This window comes from Euprymna scolopes, chromosome 21 (genome assembly GCF_053919585.1).
Source record: "Euprymna scolopes isolate OS-2025 chromosome 21, ASM5391958v1, whole genome shotgun sequence".
Taxonomy (NCBI): Eukaryota; Metazoa; Mollusca; class Cephalopoda; order Sepiida; family Sepiolidae; genus Euprymna; species Euprymna scolopes.
In genome coordinates, this window is record NC_136502.1 from 30,262,617 (window position 1) to 30,284,880 (window position 22,264).

At 32.0% G+C, this 22,264-nt stretch overlaps 1 protein-coding gene across 1 annotated transcript in view; it reads left to right on the forward strand.

Moving 5' to 3' along the window:
* Positions 1-14,637, forward strand: part of LOC145242087 (uncharacterized) — a 37,748-nt gene extending 23,111 nt beyond the window's left edge. Inside the window, exon 2 of the mRNA XM_080105000.1 lies at positions 135-14,637. Within this exon, the coding sequence (XP_079961126.1) occupies positions 443-1,609 (1,167 nt within the window). The 5' untranslated portion in view covers positions 135-442 and the 3' untranslated portion in view covers positions 1,610-14,637. The remainder of the gene's footprint in view (positions 1-134) is intronic.
* The last annotated feature ends 7,627 nt before the right edge of the window (positions 14,638-22,264 follow it).

Consider the following 22,264-nt stretch of genomic DNA (forward strand, 5'->3'; position numbering starts at 1 on the left):
CTCATAGACTAAAAGCCGTCTATCCCAATAGAGTCTAATAACAACCAAGATGAGGATAATAGTTATAATTATGTACATAAAAATGATGCTTCATTTTTGAAATATCTTCAAGTCATTTTTTCTTTCCGTTTCAGAACGGCAATGTCTAAAAAGAAAGAGCAAGAAGAATTACAACGTAAAGGAATGCTTGTCTAAAGATTGGAAGAAGCAAGGACTACAAACCGTTCTTCCATTGGGAAGAAAAAACCCCACCAAATTTGACTTCTCCTTCTTTTAAAGGAAGAAAAAAACAAAAAACAAAGATGATTTATCAGCATCTTTTTGTCTTTGAGTTAACAATTTCCTAAAAGAATTCCTGTCCCAAAATTCTATTTTGATATCAAAGACATTCCAGAACTCGTTCCAGCCAAACACTTTTTTAAAGTAAACCAAAATCCAAACTATGGAGATTTTCCCAATGCACAACGATGTTTCGGTCAGCAATAATGCTGGGAATCCTAACAGCATCGTCAGTAGTCTACCTGGATCAATTATAGGCAGAGCACCAACACCAGTGGTATCACCTGTGGCAACTGGGGGAGCTGGAATTGGGGGTGGTAATGTAGGTGGGGTTGCTGTCACTAGTGGAGTGGGAGATGTCAACAACTGTGGTGTTGGCGACAGCAAGTCTGCGTTTGCATGTGATAAGTGTGGCAAGATGTATGACAAAAATATTTCTGAACAGCAGCATCAACAGCCTCTGCCTCAAAATGTATCGGTAACCACTAACCCAGCCCCTAACACCACCAACACCGTCGCCAACAACAACAACAATAATAACAACAGTAATCAACAACAACAACAGCAGCAGCAACAACAGCAGCAGCAGCAACAACAGCAGCAGCAGCAACAACAGCAGCAGCAGCAACAACAGCAGCAGCAGCAACAACAGCAGCAGCAGCAACAACAGCAGCAACAGCATCCGTTGCATACATACTGCAAGCAGGAGGATGGGCAGTACGTTAAGATAGAAAAGAGTTTTTTCTGCGAGTTTTGCCAGAAGCCGTTCTCTGACAGCAGTCACCTGCAGACGCACCTGCGCTCGCACACGGGCAACCGTCCATTCCACTGCGACCTGTGCGGCAAGCGGTTTCTCCAGAACAGCCACCTGCAGTCGCACAAACGCATCCACTCGGGCATTAAACCGTTCGTGTGCGACGTGTGTGGCAAGGCATTTGCCAAGCACAGCGACCTGCCTCGCCACCTCCGCACCCACACTGGTGAGAAACCGTACGAGTGCGAGTTGTGCCTGCGTAGGTTCTCTGACATCAGCCACCTCAAGTGTCACAGTCGCGGCAGCCATAGCGGGTTGCGGCCACATGGCTGCGACCTCTGCGAAAAGCGCTTCGCACGTGGCAGTGACCTCAGACGACACCGGCGAACTCATACGGGTGAAAAACCGTTTCACTGTGTGATTTGTAGTAAGTCGTTTTCTGATAACAGTAATCTGCAGAAACATGTGCGAACTCATGTAAGCCTCGTTCAGAAGCAGTATGTCAATAACAACAATAATAACAACAACAATAACAACAACAACAACAACAATAACAGTAATAATGTCAGTGTCTGAGGTCACAGGTCACCCACATAAGCCTACATATATATCTTTTTTAAATTAAAAAAAATTTTTTTTTTTTTTTTTAACTTTAGTTATGTAGGATAATTTCTCATTCTGTGTTATTCGTTAATTTTTAATTGGGGGGGGGGCGTTTATATATATATAACTAATCAAGATTTGTAAATTCGGTATCCTTAATTTCGTTGAAGTTTCATCAAATCTTGACATCTTTAGAGTTCAGGGTTGTATCTTTCTTTTTCTTTTAATAAATAATATAGGTTTTAAACTTAGATTCATTATGTAAGATAATACCTCATTCTGTGTTACTTAATTTTTAATTTGGGGAAGAGTTTTTTGTTTTAAATCTATTTTTCAAGTGTAATCAAGATTTGTTAATTAGATATCTTAATTTCCTAGAAAAATTTCAGTTTCATTAAAACTGAAAACTTTGGAGATTCAAAGTTTTAACTATAATAACAACAATAATTATGACAGCAATGTTAATGTTTGAGTTCATGGGTCATCCACATAAGCACATGTGTGTATGTATATATATATATATATATATATATATATATATAATTATAATTGGCATTAATGCGAAGCTCACTGTTTATTTGTTAATTAACAAGCAGCTCAAGCACTAAAAAGCGGTGGGCAAGTGTCTATTCAAATAAACACTTGAGATCGTTTGTGAGCACCGATTCCATGAACCAGGCCGGAGGTTAGAACTGCCGACTATCAACTCAATGGTTGTAAGTTCAATCGCTGACTGGGGAAAGGTGCTGGTCTAGCCACACTGATAAGCTTTGATAAAGTGAAACGGTTCTGTACGTGGATGACTATATATATATATATATATATATATATATATATATATATATGTTATTCTGTTATACTTTTATTATTATAGTATTTTTTTTTAAAACTTAGATTAGTTATATAGGATAATTTCTTATTCTGTGTTACTTAATTTTTAATTTGTAGAGGAGTTTCTTTGTTTTTTTTTTTTTTTATAGCTGTAATCAAAATTTTTTAGATTAGATATCTCAATTTCCTAGAAAGTTTTTTGCGGATTCAAAGTTTCGTTAGCTATAAACTTCAAACATCCTGCCATTGAATAGATTTAAATTGATTTTAATTTACAAATATAATCTTTAAGATTTACACTGGTGCTTGATAACCAAATAAATCCATTTCTAAATATGTCATGCACCAAATTTTTTAGCCACTAGTTTTATTATTTATTTTTTGAAATCATGTAGTATAGTTAACAGCTGAGAAATTGAAAACAAGCAAAATATATAACAAATAACTTTTTCCAAATGCAATAAAATTTATTTTTTACCAACTTGTCTTTATTCCTTTTTTTTTTTTTTATATATACTCATATTTACTCCAAATTTACTCCAAATAAGGAACATTGCCACTGAGACAAACAGTAAATTAGGGACCATGTTTACAGAAACACTCTAAGTAGGGAGCTGAGCAGTGAGATATCTTCAGATTTTAAACTTTTGCGTGTTAGTACAAGCGGAGAAGCAGGAAATAGGGAGGGAATTCTAAAATCTAGTAGTTTGAGAGAAAACTATTAGAGTAGAAGACTTTCCGACATCTAGGGATCTGTCGTGAAGGGTGGGATTTTGCTGCTTGTTTAGTTAGAAGTACTTGTCAGTGCTAAGAGTTCAAAGCGCTTTCCATTAAAATATCTGTTCACATGAAAGCATGAGGAGTTCAGATTAGTTTCATTTAAGTGATGGGTGTTTAGTAGTAGTGATTCTATTTCATCTCGATTGATTATAAGTCCTCATATATTTGTGAATGTGAACCTCAAGAATTATTTTCTATTGACTAGAGTTACATCACTTTCGGTTTGGTGATGGGTGCAACAGCAAAGACGTCATTTTTTTTCACATTCTTTTCCTCCATCGTGGTACGGGTTCGAGCCTTCCTGCCTACTACCACTTTTTTTTTTTTTTTTTTTTTTTTTTTTTTTTGTTCAACACACACCTCCAAACACCCGGGCAATGCAGGGCACCCATGCTAGTTTCATATAATTGTTTGATGCCAGTATACTCACACAAGACCATTAATTAAGTCTTTATCTATGGACTACAAGAAAGCCCACTGGAGATAGGTGCAGGGTCTTTTTCCATGCACAGCATAGCACTACAGCTATCCCAATCCTATACAATTGATGATAGAGTAGTCGCCCTTAGCACTACCTAAAATTTAGGGTTCCTGTACGGTCAGTCAAAAACAGCAGCCAGAAAAGCTGTCCAACTTGTATTTTTAACCTGTCAGATAAGAACGACCCTAGTGTGGAAAATAAGTGTCCCAATTTATCCTGATTCAGAGAAAGAGAGATAATAGGATCATGTTCATTGTCCTAGCCAGGAAACTAAGGCCAAACACTAAGAAGTCCTTGTGTTCGTATCTTTGCACCTTGGCAATTATATAATTTTGAAGTGTGGAAACTGATTTCTACTGAATGTGTTATTGTAACTTTGACTTTCAGAACTTTAAGACTATGCAGGTTGATATAAATTCAAATTTTCTTGCATTTGGTAAAAGTTATTTTTGTATTTTACATATATATTTATAGAAATACATTTTTATTTTTAGATTGCTTTAGAATTTTATTTATTTTAGAGCATTCTTTCTAGTTTCTTCTTGGTATCTAAATCTTTCTCGTGTGCATATATATTTTATAAATAAGATATTTACATATTGGTTTATAAGTCATGCTAATGGGTTCATGCCACAGTACTTATTAATGACATAACAATTTTGCATTTGAGCTGCATTAAGAAAGCAACAGCTTGAAGTCAAAATTGGTATGTTATTGATAAGTGCCGAGGCATGGAACCATTGGTATTAAAGAGATTAGGCTCTTTCTCCAGTAATTGAGCACTCTTTTTCTTCTAATAAATTGTTTATATAAATATCAGTTTATATATATATATACATATACATACAGATGTGTTAGGAGTATCCAGGTTTCATCTGTCGGGTCACCCACATTTTTTTTTTTTTTAATTATTATTCTAGATTAAAATTATAAGCGCTTCAGCCATTTCTTAGGTATCTGATTTCCAAACAGGATATCTACATGACGCTGAAGAGTCGTACAAGAAAAACTCAGTATAAACCAACGGACAAACATTGGGCATCTCTAACAGATAATATATATAATTTATAGTTGATAAATAAAAATACTTATTGTATTCTACTCTTGTATTTATTTACGATTGAGCATTTTGATTTATTTTTTCTGTTATCAGATACATTAGTATAAATTCTTTTATTTATACATTATTGGCTATATATGTGCAGCGTTTCAGCTGTCATTTCATTTGAAATCCGGCATTAATAGGTTATTAAAATGGCTCAATGAAGCTGGCTTTCGAATAAAATTGCAGCTGAAACATGTATGCATATATCTAGCCAACAATTTTTGGTGAACGAATTTAAAGGAAGTTATAATTATAATGACACAGATATTATTTTGTTTGAAAATTTAATTTTATGAATTTGAATTGTAACAATTTTGGCTTTAGTAAAAGGAAGAATATCTCCCCATATAAGATACAAGTGATTCACTATAAAATATTGGACATTTAAATAAGTTTTTCATTTTTTTTTTTTTTTTTTTACAATAGAATCTTATTATATATGTATGATAAAAATAGGCGGATTAGAAAGAAATATGACTGCAAATTTGCAATGTGGCATTTGTAGTGGCATGATAGATGGAAAAGACACAGTTTACAATGAGATTTGCTGAAAACATATGAGGAATTTGAATTTTTTTTTCTTTTGTCATGATGGTTTTTCTGTTTCAACCATTTCAATTTATCCTCCCTCTTTTAAATCAATGAAAACTTGATATTGATTTGGAGTGCTGATATCTCTCTGCATTTGTGGTAAAGGCCAAAGAGAAATTTAAAATTATTCCTAGCATTGGAAGGGTATATTCCATCTCCAAAACGTTTTCTTCCTGTTAAAGAAAAAGAATTGGCTCTGTCTCTCTTTCTCTCTCTCTCTCTGTTATAAAAGACAAACCAAGCCACACGAGATATTGAATACACATAAAAATTGCCTGAATTGGACTAGTTGGCCTTTTTCTGTAGCGACATCTCAGAGATGACAAACCAATCTTCTTCCTAATAAGATGCAAGGGGAGGTAATTCCTTCGTTACTCCTCCAGAAGAGCGGCGTCAATGTCTGAGAGGATGACCTTGACAGAACCAGTATATCAACCACACTTATCAATCTTAAATCTAAGGACAGAAAATTAGACAAATTGTCTAAGAAAAATATCATATGTATACCAAAAAAAATGAAGAAGAAAAAAGAACTACCTGGAAAAACGTTTTTACTTGTTTTGTTATAGACTACAGTTGTTTTTAATTTTTATGTATTTTCTGACCATTTAACATGTTATGCAAATGGAGGAAAATAATCAAAAGCAATTGTAGCATATAGTTAATACATATTTTGTTATTGTTACTGCTGAAAAAACACTGAATATATCAACTGGTTATTATGGAAACGGATTTAACTTTTTATGCGCCAACTTTTTCTTTTGTTTAACCTTTTCTGGTTGACTTTTCATTTTTTTTGACATTATATTCAAAATGTAGGTGGCAAGTTACTGTGTAAAAATTAACTCCTCCTGTGAGAGTTTTATTTTTTTACGTGATTCTTATTCTTGAAATGAGAATTCATCAATCTCTGTTCGATTCTGGAGTCAATGTTGTTTTGTTTGAAATGAAGTTGGGAGTCTTGGATATTTTTCAGCCGACATAAAACCTCAGTTATTTTATTTATTTTTTTTTTACAACTGATCCACAGATATGCAATCTGACATTAGTTTTTTTTTTTTTTTTTTTTAATTATTAGATTGAGAAAGTCTGATTGTTTTCAGCCGATTTCTGCACTTACAGTTATAAAATGGTTCCTTTACTTGTTGGTTAATTGTTATATGAACTGAATTTGTTGTGTGAGGGATTCCTCAGAAAGAGGTAAAAAAAGGGCATCATTGTTGCAGGGTTGAAGTTTAATGAGCATGATTTCATGAATTTAGTTATTCTCATCATACAATCAATTTGAGCTTAAAGTTTTAGATTGTAACAATGCAGTTATCTTAAGCTACATTCATTATTATTATTAAAATAATTATAATAGATAATTATTTTGTTTTTCATATCTATCGTCATCCTAATCCATTTTTATCATCTTATTACACTTGGACAGAGGTGTTTTCTAATATCCTGTAAACTTGGCAGCCATGAAGACAATGATTCCATTGAAATTTCACTGTTGCTGATTTGCATTCACATTTTGTGAGTCGTCCTATTTTTCTCCAACGTTCCACCTCAAAGTTTCTGCATTTTCTTATTCCAGAGTTGCTTCTTGCAGTTTTGTCGACTGATTGTTAGGAGTTCAAGCTGTGGTATATTTAACTGTGTCAACAGAATATCAAAGCTGATATGCCAGGTCTTTCTCTCTCTTTATCTCGCTCTCTCTCTTTCACTCTCGATTCTAATCTCAGCAGCTGTGTCCAGCTGGTTGAATAATACCATGGTTTTTAGACCTAAGATGCCTAATGTCTCTTTGGAGATGTGGAACAAAAACTTACCTATACAGCGGAGTCAGATAATTATTTTGTGGCATACATAAATGTAATGGTAATCATAGACAGGAAATGATAACTGTCTCAAAATATGGTACGCTACAATTGGCTACGTTTTTTACAATGTGAGGTGGGGGTTATAATATTTAGGGTACATGATAATTAAGCAGGCAACCATTCTGGACTGACATTATGAATTTCAACCCTCTTTTTAATAAATTGTGAACTATTTAACAAGAAAATGTAAACTACCCCATCCTACAAGTAGGCATATTAACATGAACCTACATTTAATTTCTAATCGTTACAGTTTTCAAATTTCAAACTTTTCATTCAAATTCGTTGTACAAATAACTGATTTGCTTTTTAATATTCGTAAAAAATGTTGAAACTTTGCTGGAGAATTCTATTTTTGTAGTTGTTAACATTTATTTTCTCTCTCTCCACTTGACTGAATTTGTTATGCGATTCCCCCACCCCAATCTCCCCAGGCCACACATTGACTCGTGCGTATTAGCATATGTGATGATGTAGATGTTTCCACGGGTACATGTAGATGCATGCAAATGTGATTTATCATGATATCTAAAACAATTAAAAATGTTTTAATTTTTAACATCAAACATCCGATTTCATTGTTGTTAAGATGACCAGTAGCTCAGAAGTTGTGGACTACATTTATCCCTCCATCCTTAAACACACACACACACACACACATATATATATATATATATATGAGTTGGGGCGATTAATTGGAATCGGAAAAATCGGAGCTTTTTGGGGTATCGGAATCAGAAAAATTTGAGCCTAATTTCCGATACCAAAACCGATTCGTTTATCTTTTTTATCTGATTTGTAGTAATAAAATAAATATTTATTGATTTAATCATCCAGTAAGGCTAAAATCTCTAGATCACCCCCTCAAAAGTGTGTTTTTATGTTTGAGAAAATATAGGCACATTTAAGATGTGTTTTTACAGTAATCGGGATAAAATAACACTTTTATAGTTAAATATTTAGAGATTTATAAAGAATCGGTAATTGTATCGGAATCTGGAAAAAGTATTGGAATCGTCCCATCACTAATATAAATATAAATATATATATATATATATATATATATATGAAAATTTATAGAAGACAATACAATGCAGAGGTATAATAGCTAGATGCAATTGAAGTAAATTATGACACACACACACAAGCAGTATAATCCATGCAGATTGATCTTTTATTAATACAATATTTTTGTCTTTTTTGTTTTAAATATTTTATACTTGCATTGTGTTCTTAGTTGCATCAATATGGTCAGATGGAAATTTTATGTTGTATGATATTTCAGGAAAACTTCCCTTCCTCATATATGTGTTTAAAATTACATACTATTGTAAATGTGAATAGCTTTGCAGAATTGAAAAAGACCTGAAATTAATTTTATTTTAAAATCTATTATTCTGTAACTTTAGTAACGTAGGGTTTGTGTTAATAATAGTCAAGATTATTGTATATGTGTATATATATATATATATATCACAACTAGTTATTTCCAGATAGGCCATGATATATAGTATGACCAGCTGAGTATCAGACATCTAATCATCAAAGGATTATAGGGAGAATTATATCTTTTTTTTTATCTTGACACAATAATAAAATAAATGATCAGGATTATTTTCAAATGATCATGGTTGCACTATTCGCCCTGGATCGGTTAGACCGGCTCTTTCCAACAAATTCACCGTGTCCCAAACACTGGCCGACCAGACACGGTGATCTAAGCGATTTGAAGTTCCAGCGATGAGCCCCAGAGTCAGTTCAACATCCTACTTCACTGTCTTGAGCAAAGTTTTGAGCTCATCATCACAACGTTTTTTTCCAGCCTGATGGTTGTGCTGGATTGAAGACCTGGGTGTCGACGAAGGACGTGGCCGAACAAATGATGGCATCTGGCAAATAAATTTTTCAAGGGAGTGGATCTTGCAGTGAGTGTAAATTGTACTGTTGGGATAAACTGTTGCCAGCAGACACTGAGGATGTGGCGTAGGCAGTGATAGACGAATACCTCCAGTTTGCATAGGTCACTTGCCTACATAGGCCAAGCCTCACAACCATAAAGGAGAATTGTGTGGATAAGGACCTAGTAGATTTTGACTGGTGTCTAGCTTTATTTCCTTTTAGAGACCAGAACCGTGATTGAAGTTGGTAGGTGGTGTGAGCATTGCTAATGTGGTTGAGGATGTCCTCCATCTTGTTGCAATGATGATGGAGCCAAAATATTTGAACTGATCGACTTCTTTAAAGGTTTCCATGTTGAGGTAACTTGTTGGCATTTATCTTTATGCAAATCTTTGAAACATAAGATTGCATCTTGTCAATGGCCAAATGTCCCGGAAACTTTCACCCAATATAGCAATATCATCAGCATAGTCAAGATCTGATATTTGTAGACTATGACTTACTGTTATATCATGAAAGTTGGCCACGACATTCGATGTGATCACGTCAATCGTATAATTGAAGAGTGTAGGTGAGAAAACGCATCCTTGTCTTTAATAGAGGTGACAAGATGGTAGTCTTTGATTAGGTCGAGCAGTTTAGGGGCCATACCATTGAGAAGCATGATTTTCCAAAAGGTTCCACTATCAACACTGATGAAACTTTTCAAATCGATCAGAAAGTCACAAATATGACATGCGTAACAGATCAAACATAAAGCAAATTAATAACTTTCTTTTTTACAGTGTAGGTGAGGGTCCAAAACATGTAATTATATACAATGGTATTAAAGTTCTCGGGATTTCCTAAAGATTTGAATGGTGGAATAATTGTTTAGGGAGAAACAAAATTACATGAACGCTGTTTCGTGACATAAGTATATGACGTCATTGAATCGTAACCAAAGAGAAAAAGTTTAGAGGTACGTGGAAAATAGCTTTTGTGTGTTTTCTTGGAGTGCATGCATGTTAGAATCTTTGGGTTTTTTTTTTTGTTCCTTGAATGTTATTTTCATTTGGGGAAAAGTTGTGTATGTGTGTAAAAGGAAAATTTATTTCAAAGTTACTAATCTTTCAATGGTGAAAGAATTGGGCTGGGTACCGAGTCCACACAAGTCTCCTCAATGTATTGGCAGCATTATGGGCATTTGCGTACATACCCTGGAGAACATAGCTCACTCCTCTACACCCAGGCTTCTCATTGCCTGCCGTAGAACTTGCCTAGGTGTGCAGTCAAATTCTTTCTCAAGATTAATGAATGCAAAGCAAAGAAGTTTCTTGCAGTTGACATGCAATGAAAATAGTATCCAAGGTGTTATTGCCTGGACCAAACCCGAACAGCATAAGTCCAAACTAAACTTGTGGTGTGTTTTCTGTTCACCTCTTCTCTCAACAACACCAATTGCTTTCATTATGCGAGTTCTTCCTATTTCCCTCCCACTTTTTCACTCACTGTTATTCAATTCGGAAATTAAGATTAAATGTCTAAGTAATGTACATATCCAGTACTGACATAAACTTTGCATTCAGGTTACAAAATTATCTGTTTTAGTCTCCCAGAAATTCAATCCTCTAAAAAAAAAAAAAAAAAATGGCAGTGATAGTTTATAGCTGATCACTTGAAACGCACTCGCCAGAGATTGCCAACAGGGTTGATCATGGCTAATTTTGTACCTCTCTCCTTGTTTGAGGAGGGGTGTTTAGATTCTCACAATAAACTGACTTAACAATTTGAATGAAATTTGAACCCATATTTTTGCACTAAATTTAAAATGCCCCATATTAAATCAATTCTCTTATAAACTTTATATGCTATATCAGTCGCAAGGGTTAAATAATTTACATATTGGTTTTGAAAAAGGAAATTTTATTAATTAACTATTTGTTATTGTTTGTTAATTCAATGATTGTTTTGATTTTAATTTAACAAAATTAGTTTTGTTTTGCAATATTGTCTTATTTCCTGAACAAATGTTTAACATTTGTGTTCAGATGTTCATTTGTGGACCTGATTTTCAACAAGGTGTGATCTATTTCTAAATTGCAAGTGAAAATACAATGTAATTTCTACTTTGATTTTCTTCCTTTACTGTGACATGTAAAAGATGAATTTTGTATTAAAATGACCAAAATATTAATATTTGTTGGTGGACTTGATTTAATTTGTATAAGGTCTCACTACAATGTGTGAATTTCACTTGTAACACAATGTCAAAAGGGAAATAACTCCTAAGATAAAAGTGGCCATTGGGGAATTATTGCTCTATCGTGCTAATATCCAACACCAACAATATCTTCCATTAAAAAAAAATTTTTTTTTTTTTGCTTTTTATAACTAAATAAATATAATTTTACCCTTTTTCATGCCATGCTGTCAATGAAAAAAAAAAAAAAATACAAATGAGATTTTTTGTGTGAAACCGCATGTTAGCATCCTAAAAAATATTTAAAAATTTATAGTGGGTGTAATCTTCACCATATAAATATAATGAAAAAATGATCACTCACTTCCTGATCAGAAAGATTTGAACATTATTAGTAATATTAGTATTAAAATGACTAAAATATTAATATTTGTTTGTCAGTGGACTTGATTAAATTTATATAAATACCCATTCACATACACCTTTTTACGATAAAGCTAGAACCCAGAATTAGACAGAATCGAGCAATTGCATCGACAACGCCAGACCCAAAGTGGGTTTCGATGTACTGCATCTCATCAGTGACGTGCTCCGACATAGGCACGAACCCAGGTCGTCGCACTCATGAAATGTGCAATACTGACGACCTTACTCTATGGGCCACGGCGCAATCTATTGGCCATGCCTCAATATTTAAATTCTTATATTTTTATCCAGTTCTACATTCTACGATGTGACATTGATTAAATTTGTATAAGGTTTCACTACAATTTCACTGAATTTCACTTGTAACACAATGTCATAAGGGAGATAACTCCAAACATAGCAAGTGGCCATATGGGAATTATTGGTCTGTCATGCTCATATATTCCCACCGGCAACATCCCCCACTAGAAAAAAAAAAGAAGCTTTTGATAACTAAATAATCAGTAAAATTTTACCCTTTATCACACCATGCTGTCTATGAAAAAAATACAAATCAGATCCTATTTTTGTGTGCAATCACATGTTGACATCTTAAAAATATTTAAGAATTTATAGTGGGTGTAATCTTTACCGTATAAATATAATGAAAAAATGATCACTCACTTCCTGATCAGAAAGCATAGAACAAACTGGGTAATCATTTAAAAAAAAAAAAAAATTTTCCCAGAATTATTAACACACACACACACACACACACACACACACACACACACAATTTTCATATTGTCACTCCAGTCAGGGTTTTGTTGAAATTAATGAAGGGCATTAATTTTTTTTATTATTTTGTTTTAAAAAAAACAACCTAATATTGGTGGTTGGATGGTAAAATTTTACCGAATTATCTTTCTTGTTAACTAAAAAAAAGTTTCATACAGATTTTACTTCCAACCCACTGTAAACATTTTTATATATAAATATTTTCTGTATATAATCTACTTATTTTTTATTTTAATTGAAAGAAAATCCAGAAAGAGAGATGGATAAAGGTGGCTGATTTTGGGCAGGGAAGTTACAGATGTGAAAATGATGGCAGGAAGCCGTTTTGGATTAAATTTCTTTCATTTTTTTTTTCAAATCTTGTTAAAATTGTCATTTTATATATATATATATATATATATATATATATAATTTCCACTGTTTAAATGCATTGAGATTTGAAAATTATTTTAGAGAACAGTCAAAATGCAGTTTTTTTTAATAAATATGTTTATTTAAATTCTAATTTTCGACCCACAGAAAAGTCTATATAAGGAAAATATGGACAATTTTTTTTACATGGTATGTTGTCACTTAGCCATAGTCATCAGAAAATTGAGATTATTTTATATCCGATTATAGTGTGTTTATGCCTTGGTATGCATATGTGAGTCGCTGTTGAGAATTAAATTTAAAAAAAAAATCTGCATTTTGACTGGTCTTTAAACTGATATATATATAATGGACAATATACATTAATATGATTTTCCATCAGTGTAAAAATATGGAAAAACTGGAAACTCAACCTGCAGGGTTAAAGACACCAAATGTGACTGATTCATCAGCCAACATTGATGGTGTCATCTATAACTATCAAAATGTTGGTATACATTTGATGTCCTTTATGTTGCACGAAACCAAATGTACTGTACAGTGTCCATTGAATAAACATTAAATGTTCACATCTTATAAAACATCACATATGAATATTTTCAATAGAAATTGAAAATTAAAATTGATACAATTTTCGAATGAATAGAATCATTTATTTTTTTAAGCTGTGACTTTCAATATCTAAAAATAACTCCTTCAGAGCAACACTCTTTTCTCATTTTGTTAATATTAATCAGAATTTATCCAACAAATCAACTGGTATGGAAACCTGTGATTATAGATCTTACGAAATATTATTGGCAGTAATATTCTATAAGGACAATCCCATCTAAAAAAATTGCTCAATATACAAGATAGAACAAATAAATCAAATTTTAGTAATTCAATAAATTTAAAATTTATGATGTGAAATGGTTAAATTTCAAATCAAAACATTTTTATATGTAAAACAAAGAATACATTTGAAATATTCTAACTCCTTATCCTATAGGATTTCGATGTCTACCATCTCTTCAGAGGAGAAAATATTAGCAAATAATTATAATGGTTTACACCTTATTTGCTAAAACCAGTAAGACATCGAAAATCACAATTAAAAGTTTTTTAAGCATTTAAATGTCAGAGTAAGAGAAGTTAATGAAAAGGATATTGAATTTTACATCCAATTTGCATGGTAAAATCCGAAGTGAAGTTCTTTGGTAGCAGTGAGGTAATGGGATACAATCTGCATTTTGAGTAATCCATGGCACAAGGTAACAGTTCGAATTAGGCATATTTTCCTGGTTTCTTCTTAGTTTATATAATAAGTCTGGTAAATAAATTATTATATAGGTCCGGTGAATCTGTTTATCAATAAACATATAATTTTTATATTTTTATATAATTATACAATATGAGTTTCAAATTCGACTCCAAAATAACTTCAATAAAATAAAAAATAAAAACGGTTTCTGTAGACAGGCAAAGCAAATAAAATGAAAAGAACATGAACTGACATGAAATATGAAATAAATAAAGAAAAGAAAAGAAAAAGCTTATGCACAATAAATTAACACAAGTGAAAATATCTCCAAAACATAAGGGAAAAAAGAAAAGAGAAAAAAATAAAAGGAAAGAAAAGGGAGAAGAAAGAAAAGAAATGACAAGGAACAGGGAACAATAGAAATTAGAGTAATAATGAAAAAAGAATTAGAGGGGCAAGAAAGTATTAAAGGAAAAAGAGGGACTAAGAAACAAAATCTTTAACCGTTTACACAGATAAATTGACAGGCTTTTAACAGGGTATGGCACGATGGTCTACTGAGGAAAATTAGATCATATGGTATCACTGGAAGAATACATAATGTAATTAAATCCTTAAGTAAGAGAAAAATACAAGTTGTCCTCGACGGTTGTACATCTAAACAATATGATATAAATGCGGAAGTGCCTCAGGGGTCTATCCATGGACCTTTATTATTCCTGATATTCATAAATGACCTCCCTGATAAAATTGTTTTGGAGATGGGTATATTTGCTGATGACACCACTCTCTATAACAGGCATAAGTGAAAAACAAATGAACACACATCTAAGGACATGGCAGAAACATTAGAGGATGACTGCCAATCTGTAGTGGAATTGGGACAAAAATGGATGGTCACATTCAATGCTGTCAAGACTAAGCTTGTTTCCTTCAATAACTACAAGAAATCTTCTCTACCACCAATAGCAATGGCCAAGAACACATTACCTGAAAGTACTTCTTTTAAACTCCTCGGCTTAACGTTTACAGGGAACATGAACTGGAATAGATACATTGAGAGCATTGCCAAGGCTGCTGCAAAAAAGGTGGGCTCTCTCTACCGTGCTAGAAAATTTCTTACGCCTGAAAGTATCCTGTACCTCTATAAGGCCACCATTCGCCCATGTATGGAGTACTGTTGTCACATTTGGGCTGATGCATCTGCTGCTTGTCTCTCACTCCTGGACAGGGTTCAAAAGAGAGTCGCCAACCTAATAGGTCCTGTCATTTAGGTTTCAGCTTCTGTCCCACCGATGAAATGTTGCATCCCTCAGCCTGTTCTACAAATACTTTAATGGTGAATGCTCTGACGAACTACAAGCACTTGTACCTCCTCGACATAACTATCCCCAACAAGCAACTAAGTCCCACCCCTTCACAGTAGAGATCCCTAGGCGTACAAAAAGCCTTTTACTCCCAATAGTTTCTTCCTCAGAACTGCAAGTTTTTGGAACTCCCTTCCGGGATTCTGCTTTCCCAACTGTACTGATATGCAGAAGTTCAAGTGTGGTGTGAACAAACATCTTGCTACTCAACTCCCTTCATAATGCCCCTGCAAATTATGTCCCCGATAGTAGCTCCCCTACTTCAAAGTGGCACTGTACCTTGTTTCGGGTGAAAATTGATTAAAAAAAAAAAAAAAAATTTCGGTCAAGGTTTCTAGCCAGGCTCAAATGCAGGAAAGAAGAGAAAAGGAAATAGAAAGAAAGCAAAATCACCCCATGTCATACAGAAATTTTCCGCTTAAATAATTTTAACTCAATTTTATATAAAGTAAATTCTCACTAATTTTATAAATATTGATAATATCCTTTATATGACAAGATTAAACCGAAAATTTGGATATAGAATAATCTGGAAGTATTGCAAACCTAAACAAAGCGTATTAGATTAAAACGTTTTATAATAATCATAATTAATTAACTGAAAAAAGAAAATATAATAATAATAATTATATTCATAGTAACTACCATAATTGTTAAGCAAAACTAAGAGAACAGAGCAACGAAACTGTGCCTACAAAAGCAGGGTTGCTATCTAGATGACGCATTCTTGAGTTCATATTCAAATCTGTGAATCGGGAAAATACTATTGAATGGGGAATGCGTGCGCTACTTGTAAGGAGGAAAAAGATTTATAAACTTCCTAATTAAGAGATGTTAAAAACAAATTTGAAATTTTATTCACACAAATTCCTAGAAGTGTATCTTATGTGCTGAGATGTAAGATATAGTATGCAAATGTGTGTATGGTGAGTTGCTATATAATACGGAAATAGGAATATATTAGTATATAGGTTAATTGGAATGCTCTAAAACTATTTAAAGGAAAAAAAAAACTGAACATGTCTTATAATTTAGTTTTTAGTTAAAAAGTAATATATATTTAGTGTTATGATTTTACAGGTTTACGGAAAATGTTATTTTAAGTATGCTGTATTTAAATGTTTTCTTGCGTTTACATCTAGACGCTAGCTCGTTCTTGGCATTTATTATAGGCTTAGGGAAGGTGATAATATTAACTGCTTCAGATGTACAAAGATTACAAAATTTGTCCCCTGGGATGTATGATCTAGTTCTTTTCAGTATACTCTTTAATTGAATAGGGAATTTTCTTGTCCTTGAAGCTATTGATTAATGTAGTTAAAAATGTACTATGATTATCATTATTTTTTGAGATCTTTCATTTTAAAATGAATGCATGTGGTTTGAAATTTTTACTTTTATTAAATTTGAGGTTACACCTATATAAGTAAATGTTCTCAGTGTTTTATCATTGTTTAGTGGTTTATTCACCCCAGGATCGGTGAATCTTATATTGAGGAGTTGAGTTGAGGTAGGTTCTGAATATGTGCAAGCGAATGTTGGCTGATATTCTGCTGGTTATAATTGAGAATAATATTGCTATTAGACTTGCTATTCTTGTTGTTATTGTTATTATTAGATCCCTGACCAACCTCTGTCATGCAAACATGATATATGTATAATAATAATAAAATGTTTTTGATTTGAAATTTAACCACTTCACGTCATAAATTTGAAATTTATTTAATTACTAAAATTTTATATATATATATATATATATTATGGTGAGTGTACAAAATTTCAATGTTGCTATTAGGAAGATAAGATTTATTTTTTTGGTTGATATTCATGATTAAAAGCGATAAGGGAAACTACCTTACTTGTCAAGAGTTGTGTTGAGGGATTCTGCCATTGTGTGTGTAATATATGTAATATATATATATATATATATATATATATATATATATATATATATATATATATATAAAGGAGATTAGAATAATAGTCTAAAGAGCTAAGTGTATTTTAATGTAATAGTGAAATTACTAGTTTAATTAAAATACAGGAAATGCTCGTTGTAATTTAGATATATAATAAGCTCGATAGTTAAATGTCCTAGAGCTAATTCAATATTAAGTAATGTGATTTATAATTTAAAAGTTTAAAAATTTTTAAAATTTAAAAATCAAAATTTAATTAAATTAAAAATCAGTTTCATAAGAAGGAACAACAACAAAGTCAATTATCTGTACGATCGTTTCGGAACTCCGTGCTTTTTATTTGTGGTATACATGAAGTCACGTAGAATAATTATACATAGTTTTTTTGGTAAGCACGGTCTCCTCATCAGCAAATTTAGGAGGATTTCTATTGAATTGAAAAGATACCAAAAATAAACCTAGTATTAAAAGTAAGGCAGATGAATCTGAAAAATTGAAGTAAAAGGTTTGGATATAAAATTTATAAGAAAATTAATAAGAAAATTGGTATAGGTTAGAGATAGAAATGAGTAGAAAAAATATATATATTTTTGAATTTACATAATAAATTTGATTTAAAAATATATAGATATATAATTACCTTTTGGTTTTTCTTTTTTTGAAATCAGGAACTGTATTTAAAGTAGTCATTTAGATGTTTGCTATAGCTTTTTATTTTATTGAATGATGAATTTTAAAAGGGCGACGCTCGTGCAGTAAATTGTTTCCGTTAGCGTATTTTGATTTAGAGACGCTACAGTTAATATCTATAGAGAGAGAGTTTTTTTTTTTTTTTTTTTTTTTAAGTTTTTAAGGGGAGATAATTGTCATGGCTTTATTTATTATTTGATTTACGAGTCTAAGGGCGGTAATTGGTTTAACTTAATTTATTAAAAAAAAAAAAAAAAAAATCTGTTTTTAAAAATTGAGTAATTTTTAATGATTTAAGGTGGTTTATATTTATTAAATTTAAACCAACGTTTATGATTACACGATAGAAGCTCGTGTCTTGAATTTACTAGTTTGGTTGTGCTTTTTATATCTTCATATTTTAAAATTTTTAGGGTTTCTTTTGTACATAATGTACAAAATTTATCTCCTGGTTTATATGATTTGCAAGTCTCAATTATTTGCCATTTTAAGTTGAAAGAAATATTGCTATTTTTTAGTTGCCAAATATAGTTGGATAGAGTAGTTTGGTTTGATAGAGAGTTATTTTTAAAAGAATGTTTGTGCGTTGAAATTCTATGTTTTATTGGGCCAGATGTGGAACCAATATATATTACCTCTTGATTATTATGATTATTTTCCGTTAGGTCTATTGTTGGATTATAATGTGGTGGGTTGGTTAATAATTGATCGGTAGATTGATTTAAGTTGGTGTTATTATTTAATCTGGTAGTTGAGTTATGGCTGTTGATAGGTTCTTGTATATTTGGAGTTTTTGATACTGTGCAGCTATAGATAACATTTTTAATTTTACATGAGCCTTGTAGGGGACATTTATTTTTTCTTCTACAGTTACAGTCCGATGTATTTTGTATAGTTGCATTTTGTAGTTTATTAATTTTATTATTATTAGAGCTAATTATTTTCTGATGAAGGTTAGGCATAGTAGAGTAAGAGACTTTAATTGTGTTCTTATTGAAAATCTTATATATATATCATAATGCAAGTTATTATATATATATCATAATGCAAGTTTTATTTTTAATATGTATAATACTTTTTATTTTGCTTTCTCACCCCACCCCACCCTTTTTAAGAAAAAAAATCCTCAATAGAACTCTTGATGAGTGAGGGTGAAACCAGTTGGCTCACATTTATTGTTTTTAATCATGAATATCAATAAAAAAAAACTTCCCTTCCTAAGTGCAATATATATATTTAGTAGAAATGGTAATTAATAAAAATTGAAGAAAGTGCTCACTACTGTTGTAGAGCAAATATGCGTTTTATTTTTTATTACCGTATCTTTCTGTTAAGTTACATTATTGTTTCAGCTACCCGGCCGTTTTTTGGCCGTCTGTAGCTTCCTCAGACTTCTACAGAAAGTTTACAGTTTTCTGTAAAAGTCTGAGGAAGCTACAGACAGCCAAAAAAACGGCCGGGTAGCTGAAACAATAATGTAACTTAACAGAAAGATACGGTAATAAAAAATAAAACGTATATATATATATATATATATATAATTATTATTTACTATAATAATTATTAAATACCGGAAGACACTCGTATTTCATCCTTTGGGGAATCATCAGTGCAGGGTGTCACGATTAACACATTATACACACACGCACATGACATAAAATTTCTTGTAAAATCTTTTTGACTTTTATTAATAGATCTTTTTTTCTTCAACAAAAATTTTTTTAAAGTTTAATTTTGTTCTATTAGAAAATTCAATTGTTTCAAATTTCTGAAAACCAGACGTGATTCTGGATTAGTTGCTAAAACAAAAAAATACCTTTATAAATGACCAACCTCTGTCATGTAAACATGATCAATTGGTCAACCAAGAAATAATTGAACTGATTATTGGCAAAAATAATCTGTTAAAAATATATGCAAGTTTTTCTTGGGGATGTTAGTAGGTTGAAATTAAAAGAAAAAAAACCTTATTGAAGCTGAGAATACTTGATTTAAAAATGTTTGAGGTTAAAAAAAGAATTGATTAAAATTTAAAAAGAGATGGTATTTCACTTGTTTCAAATTTTTTAAGTATTGGATTTTTGATTGACAACCAGAAAAAGGCAACATTTTTCTGAATAACCAATTTCTGTTATGTGAATATAATTTTTTGGAGTTTAAAGAAATTGTTTTCAATTAATGTAAAAAGAATCATCTTTTTTTTTTTTTTTTTTTAGATAAAAAGAAATTATCAAATGAAAATATTTTTTCCTAAAATTGTCGATTTTTTTTTTCTTTCTTTCTTGCTTAATATTTTTGTTTTAATTGGTATTTCACTTGTTTCCAGTTTCTGAAGTCATGTAGATTTTATTGTGATTCTAAATTTAAAAGAAAAGAAAAATTGTTCAATTTGTCTGTTATTTGAAGATGTTTCTTTTATCATGAAACAGATTATTGAAATAGAATTATCTTCTTTTTTTTTTTTTAATGACCATATAATAAAATTGTTAATATTTTTTAAAGAATAAATTTTTTTTTATAAGAGAATATTTTGTTTGTGGATAAAAATATTTTATTTGTTTTGTGTTACTTTTATTGCTCTGAATTTCTTGAACCGAACCTTTGTATCCTTCTAAATAAACAATATCAGCGCCAAAGGTTTGATAAATGAACAATACATTAGAGCATTTGACTCTGAGAAGACAAACAAAAAGCAATGATGATGTGAACCACATTAGTCACAAACTACTGTATAAAGGTTTGATAGTCAAACAATGCGTTAGAGCATTTGGCTCTGAACAGACAATGAGGGCAAAGCTTGGTAATGGAAACCAAAACCTCTTACTTTCCATTTTATTGAGCTGAATGGCATTTAATTCAAAATTTGTATCCTTCATTTTATCTGTGTGCTATCTCTGTTTGCTTGGGATTCAGTGTAATTTTACTTTTTAATGTTTAGCTGTTTACCAGTATTTTAAACTTATACAGAAAAGGCAGTACAATTTCAGTTGTAAGGGAGACAATTCTTTTTTTTTTTTTTTTTTTCCATATTACGAGTTATTCTGAAGGGATTACATAATTTTTTTCAATAAACTAGCAAGTTATGTTATTGTAATGGCAATAATGACAAACAATTCCAAGATGTGCGCTTAAACACCATTTAAGTTCAAATATGCTATATAATTTAGGCATTTGGCTTGATGCTTTCTCTACGGGAATATGCTCCTGTGTAGCTTACTTGCCATAGATGTATTTTCATGCTACTAATATGTGTGCTTATATTTAAAATTTAAAAATGGAAATATAGATATTAATACTAATTATAAATTAATACTATCCAGATAAAATTGCCAAATGTTCAAGGTATATTTATTGTTCATAAACAGGAGATACAAGATAAAGTTAATTGTTTTTTCATTAAATGGAGTTTCAGAAATTTAGCTTTTTTTCTTCAGAGGAGGGATAGCAAAAGAAATTTTATGTAAACCAGTTATAATTTTGCTGGTTACACAAAAATTGAAAGTTTGAAGGAAAATAACGTTTAAAATGTTTGAGAGCATTGCCAGGACCGCTGCGGAAAAGGTAGGTCCTCTCTACCGAGCTAGAAAGCTACTGACGCCTGAAAGTATCCTGTACCTCAATAAGGCCACCATTCGCCCATGTATGAAGTATTGTTGTCATATTTGGGCTGGTGCATCTGCTACTAGTCTCTCACTCCTAGACAAGGTTCAAAAGAGAGTCGCCAACCTAATAGGTCCTGAACTGTCATCTAAGCTTCAGCCTCTGTCTCATCGACGTAATGTAGCATCCCTCTGCCTTTTCTAGAAGTACTTTTATGGTAAATGCTCCGACGAACTGCAAGCACTTGTACCCCCTCAACGTAAATACCCCCAACAAACCTGACAAGCAGCAAAATCCCACCCCTTCACAGTTGAGATCCCTACATGTAAGAAAGCCTTCTACTCCAGTAGTTTCTTCCCCAGAACCGCTAGACTTTGGAATTCCCCTCCGGGTTCCTGCTTCCCCAACTGTACTGACATGCAGAAGTTCAAGTGTAACGTGAACCAACATCTTGCTGCCCAACTCCTCGCATAGTACCCCTGTAGTTTATGTCCCTG